Genomic DNA, 5,998 nt, shown 5'->3' with positions numbered 1-5,998 from the left:
GAAGATAAAAAGGAGTAGTTTGCTTTTGAAATCTTTCCGATTTCAATTTAGATCTAAAATTCGATTTACCCTTTGAGATGAGTTTACAGTACCTGTCTAACCAATCTTCTTTGAATCTAACTAAACAAACCAGAAATGAGGTGAAAAATAAAATAAAAAAAATGAGAGAAAGAGTGTGATAGAGAAACATGGAGAGAGAGGGACAGAGAAAGAGGACTGTATGGGCTAAAGCAGGTAATGAACTCAAATATGGCTAAAGCGGGTAAATATTTTGTCCTATTTAACCTAGAGTGTAAAATCCCAAAAACAATTATGGTTCCTAATAGAAGTTAAGTCTGAAAATAGTGATAGCCAACATATCTGTTTGCTCGTTGAAGGGAACACCATGCATCATTAGACAACTCCAACATTACATAAGACAACCTTGTCTCACATCAATAACAGACTTTTTTCTTCTTTTTTTTCTTGTCACTTAATTATCATTACTCTATTGGGGACATCAAGACAGTCAACAAAGCAGTACTTCTCAATTCAAAATAGAGGTGCTCTTCCACTATTTTTTAATCAGCACATTGCATTATTCTAAAACATGGAATAATACTTCTTTCTCAATAAACTTTAGCTGATACATTATCTGGCCAAGGGTGGATCTGATCTGTACCAATACACAAATACCAATGGTTTCGTTGACGACACTACCTTGTGAGTACTGTACTTTTGCTACTAAAATAGATGTATCCACTACATGAAAGCTTCCCTTTCTGGCAAAACTGAACTGTAAAAAGTGAGCAGTGAAGCACTCAGGTGTACCTTTCTTCCAGAAGCTCTCTGTCTAACGTACTTTCCGTCTTTCCCGGCCCCAAATATGATGTCCCAACTGTTTGCTTATTCATCCTATAATAAACTTTGACCATAATCTTCTTTTGCATTTATATCCTCGGTTTGAAAAAGATTCGGTTCTTTTAGGAATTAAGTCAACCAAGAAGACCAACCAGTTGAATCTTGGGTTCTCACCAAAGGCGTTTGAGATCGCAAAAGCTCAGATTCTGTGAAAAGTAATGGAACCTGCCAGGAGGTTTCTCGCTTCTTTATGGAACTTCGTATGCTTCTTGCCTTATTTCATTGGCCTTCTCATCCTTGGCTCCATTAAAGGTTTGTACCCATTACTTGCGCATCTCGGTTTCTTTCAAGTTTACTTCTTTTTCCTGGGTCAGCATATGTTCTTTCTATTTGTCTACTCTGAATTCAAGATTCGAATTTTATGGGTTCGCGTTTGAGATTTTACATACCACAATATGTTTGATTAGCTGGAACCAATTATTTGTACTTATTTAGTGAGTCTTGTCGTTTGGTAGGATGTATAACAACAATACTGAATAGGGTGTATTTGAATAGAAGTAGTGCTGGTATTGTTAATGCCAGTATTTACAATGTATAAGAATTATTTTGAATAGGACTAATACACATGTTAGTTACAGAGTGCGAAAGAATACATAACTATAACTCTATTTGCTCCCTTGCTTATCTAGTAAACGGACTTCTTTTTTGTATGTAAAGTAAATTTCATATGGTTACTTTCTTGCAGAACATTCTTCAATTGGTTTTCTGGGTACCAAGTTTGCGAATCTATTTCCTTCAAATACAATAAGTACCGAATGCCAATTTCCTTAAATTGTCCTTGCCAGCATCTTGTGTATATAAATGCGTCATTTACCACAATTGTTTGTACTATTATAGCATACATTGACAAGTCTCCCATAGAATATTTTGCAAATAGTGTGCTTGGTTTCTTCAAATTTTTATTCTTGAGTACAGGTTTGTGCAACTCACTTGTGCAGGTTCCATTTTGTGCCCATTTATCCTCCTTATAGTCACCATTGGAAACTCTGCCATAATTTTGGGTCTTTGGCCATTACAACTGTTCTATACATATTACTGTCTATTGAGGTATGATCTTTTCACTATGTGCTTGTTTCTATCCTTATGTATCTTCCAGTGACTTCCACCTATCATTGCAGAGCAAAACAATTTGGTCCAGTTTTGAAACTTGTGTTGTGCATATGCATCCTTGTTATTTTATTTTTGTATCCATTGATTGGATTCGCCAGCAGCGTTGTTGGTGGCGCTGCTTATGGTTTTCTCGCGCCAATGTTTGCTACTTTCCGAGCTGTGGGTGGAGGGAAGACTAATGCCTTTTTTCACATCATATATGTATGTGCAATGGTTCTTGTTTCCTAACATTTCCGAAATCTTATTTTCCCCTTTTGGCTTCGATTTTATGAATAGCACTATTGAAATTGTAGGACGGAACTTGGGACACGGTGAAAAGGAGCATTACTATCGTTAGGGATGTGAGGGATGTTTGTTACCACTCCTACTTGTCAATCATGGATGATTTGTTGATTCAAGAGCCTCCTAGTGCAAAATACTATGAGATCAGGTTATCTTTATAGTTACTCTTATAATTTCCTTTCCCGCTTTTCTTATATTTCATGTTAGCTAATTTCTGAATATTTCCTTCCATTAATGTTATAAGATCAAAGTGGATCAATCAATTTTCATCTAGCATACTTCATGAAACCTTTCCATAGTAGGATTGAGAAAGAACTACAAAGCAGCTTGATAGATGTCTGAGATTTATGGTGTAAAGTTCTGCATCATACTCTATTTTATCTAGTTGGTTCCATTACATGAAAAATAGCAGGGCTCCATTTTGTTATGAGAAAATGTTAGTTGGCCGAACCATAAAGATCTTGAGCATGTTTGCTCCAATGTTCTCAAACGTGCTCATATGGCAACGGAGAAAGGCCTTGAGGACTTCACATGTATGAGAAATACTTTTAGGTGTGAGGTTTGCCTTTGCATGATTTCAGCTAAACCCTGTGCCTCACATCTCTTTCCATATCCATTGCAGGAGAAGGAATTCTTAATGGGTTGTTTCTATCGGTGCAGCTTGTCTAGAATCAACATCTTGTCTGGATAATAGGCTAAAAAGATCTTGTAAGGGGGTTTGTCAGTAAATCAAATTATGGAGTGGAGGACCGGAATTCCTCTTCTTCCTTTTTTCTTTTGGTAGACTTCCCTAAAGATTTCATCCATTTCGCTTTTGTTTCAAAAGCAGTTGATACTTACAACATCAAATAAATGTCTAAACTTAAGTATTTTGTCATTTCACCACATATCGATAGCTTTTCCTTAAGTTTTTGCCTTTTAAAACAGTGATTAAGTTGCTCTTACCTCTAAAAAGAAAAAAGAAAAAGAAAGCAGAGGCCCCTCCGCCCACACCCAGGAGTTCTAACTTGTTTTGGAGAGCAGAAATGAGGTCAATATGTTACTCAACTTGTCCATGAGTCATGCTCGGGCGAAAGTCTCTACTCCTGGAATCTCAGGTGTCAAAGTTTGGATTTCATATAGTGCCTGAAAGAAGGGCTATATCCAAAATGTATGAAAATATAGTAAGTAGCCGTTTGGCCATAGATTCCTAATATTTTTCACTTTATTAGGAATTTATGAAGTTGGAGTTCTATTTGATTGTACTTTTTGCAAAGTAGAGAAAGGAGCACTTTATTTGGAATTTATGAAGATGGAATTGGAAAACAGTTTTGCAGCACTTCTCCATATTAGGTATCCAATTCGAAGTTGGATTTGAAAATTTTATAGCCAAACACTAATAATCATTGCTTATGAACTCGGAAATTATCTTCTGTAGTTGTATTTGTGATATTTTTGTAATTTTTCCTTTCACTAGGTCTCTGTATTTGTCATTTTAAGTTTAAGGAGGGCTTCCACCTTTCATGACAAAGTACTCTTACATTTTCCTGGATTCTCCATTAGTTATTTATGCGCAAGCATAAACTAGGGGGTTAACGTTAAATTTTTCCTCACGGGAATTTTCTTCATTCTCCTGCAGGCTGCTTTATATTCCTGGAGCAGTAATAGCTGGGGCAGTGGGAGTGTTAGTAGACACGGTGATGATCATAGTAATTGCGACTTGCAAATTCCCTTACATGCTTTTTAAGGGGTGGAGTCGTTTGTTTCACGACTGTATTGGTGGACAAGGCCCCTTTTTAGAGACAATCTGTGTGCCGTTTGCCGGTCTTGCTATCTTACTCTGGCCATTGGCTGTTGTTGGGGCACTCCTTGGCTCAATGTTATCAAGTATATTCCTTGGTGCTTATGCAGGAGTTATCGTGTATCAGGTTAACTTTGCACTAACTGAATGCTTCTATAATGTGGCTTGTATATGGTTTTGAATTTCTTCAACTGCTAAATTTACCTATCCCTTTGAACGTCAGGAAGAATCGTTTTGGTTGGGACTTTGCTATATTGTTGCTTCCTTGTCCATATATGACGAATATAGCAATGATGTTCTTGACATGCCAGAAGGGTCCTGCTTTCCTAGGTTCTGATTAGCATCCTTTTAAGTTTGATAAATGTGAATTGATAGTTCATTGATTTAACATAATTTTTACAGTGGCCATAAATTATGAGATTCATACAGGCCACAGTACCGAAAGAAGACTATGTCAAGGGCCAGCTCTCGTTCAGCTTCTCTTTCCAGGCCAAACTCTTCCAGGAAAAGTACAAACTCCATCAGTGCTCCTATGCTCGAGTTGAAGCCCCTCGAGGTACACTTTTTTGTGATAATAAACAGAGATAAAGCAAAAGATATATTTCCTTGAAGGTACAACTCGAAACTGGCTATATATCATAACGATTTGAGTCACTTTGATGCTAAATTGCTAATTGCTAGTTTCCCCAACATATGATCTCCTGTAGCTTGCTGATGGCTTCTTCGAGGACTGTCGTAATTATGGGGAAATCATGGTATCAAAAGATGTAATTACACTAAAAGACATTGAAGATGCAAAGTCTAATAAAGATTGTGGTCAGGTCATTACCATTGGTTTACCCGCCTATTGCATCCTTCAGACCCTTATACGATCTGCCAAAGCAAACAGTACAGGTCTTTTGCTAAGTAAGTAAAAATATGCAAGTTTTTATCATTTCATACAAAGTTGGAGTATAAGACTGATCTCGTAAATCTTTAGAGCTGACAATGTTACCGAAATAACTAGTACAAACAGGCCCGCAGATGCCTTCTACGAATGGTTTCTCAATCCGGTCTTGATCATCAAAGACCAGATTAGAGCTGAAAATCTTTCTGAAAGTGAAGAGGAATACATTGGCAAATTGGTTCTGTTAAGTGGTGATCCTGAGAGGTTGAAGAACTCAAATATCGGATCACCACCAGAATCTGATCTGAGGCGAGCGGAGTTTTATGCATTAGCTCGAAGGTGAGTTATTCTAGGAAATCAAAATCCAGCTCTTTTGTATGGTTCTATTCCATTCTGAATTTGCGTTAACACTCACTGCATTTTGTCATGAAGGCTTCGAGGCATTACCAAATCGATATCTAGGTATCCAACATTTAGACGCCGTTTTGATGGTAGCATCAGGATTATTTTAGAAGAGCTGGCCAAGAAGAATGGTCATAGCAGAAAATCGGAAGATTTAGAACCTCTTAACCTTTCCAGGTCAAAAAGCATGTTTGCTCGTGTGTTTGGCCAGAAATCTGTCAGGAACAGAACAAACAAGAATGAATTTGATCAAGTGGCTTAGCCAGTAGCTATTTAGTTACATTTACCATAATTATATATCGCCTCAGTTTCATTATTATTTCCTTGTTATCTTGATGGGATTTGATTGAAAATATCAGTTATGAACAGAAAAGGATGTTTTTTCTCTTTGGATGCTTTAGAATGAGTGTATACTTTTATGGTTTCTTCTTTCTCAATATTTTGAGCTTGGGATAACCACGACTTACAAAGATGCAGTTAATTTGTTTCTTTCTCTAATGTGTTAAAACAGAAGACACCTAAATCACAACCACATTACCACACCAAGACAGCCAAACGACTATTTCACAAGAATTCCATTCTAAGCATCTTATTCAACGGTGAGAATATCCATTGCTTATGCTTGTAAATTTGAAGTT

General features: G+C 36.9%; 1 protein-coding gene across 2 annotated transcripts; it reads left to right on the top strand.

Annotated features, from left to right (window-relative positions):
• Positions 1-287: 287 nt before the first annotated feature.
• Positions 288-5,746, top strand: LOC132618857 (uncharacterized membrane protein At3g27390-like). Of its 2 annotated transcripts, none has more exons than XM_060333858.1 (11): positions 288-702; positions 967-1,152; positions 1,839-1,947; positions 2,019-2,211; positions 2,304-2,440; positions 3,911-4,199; positions 4,296-4,402; positions 4,502-4,628; positions 4,780-4,978; positions 5,054-5,297; positions 5,391-5,746. In XM_060333858.1, exons 2-11 carry the CDS (start codon positions 1,059-1,061, stop codon positions 5,620-5,622), a joined length of 1,731 nt encoding a protein of 576 aa, XP_060189841.1. In that variant the 5' UTR covers positions 288-702; positions 967-1,058; the 3' UTR covers positions 5,623-5,746. The 2 variants fall into 2 exon arrangements, with proteins under 2 accessions (XP_060189841.1, XP_060189840.1); XM_060333857.1 differs by having other exon boundaries at positions 288-804.
• The last annotated feature ends 252 nt before the right edge of the window (positions 5,747-5,998 follow it).

The sequence above is a fragment of the Lycium barbarum genome, chromosome 11 (genome assembly GCF_019175385.1).
Source record: "Lycium barbarum isolate Lr01 chromosome 11, ASM1917538v2, whole genome shotgun sequence".
In the NCBI taxonomy this organism is placed as follows: Eukaryota; Viridiplantae; Streptophyta; class Magnoliopsida; order Solanales; family Solanaceae; genus Lycium; species Lycium barbarum.
Note: the sequence above shows the minus strand (reverse complement) of the source record. Positions and strands in the feature narration are given on the sequence as shown.

Coding starts and splice junctions, on each gene's coding strand:
- LOC132618857 (XM_060333858.1), top strand. CDS start 1,059: ATGGAACCTGCCAGGAGGTTTCTCGCTTCTTTATGGAACTTCGTATGC. Junction 1,948..2,018: donor ACATATTACTGTCTATTGAG/GTATGATCTTTT, acceptor CTATCATTGCAG/AGCAAAACAATTTGGTCCAG. Junction 4,403..4,501: donor GAAGGGTCCTGCTTTCCTAG/GTTCTGATTAGC, acceptor AGATTCATACAG/GCCACAGTACCGAAAGAAGA.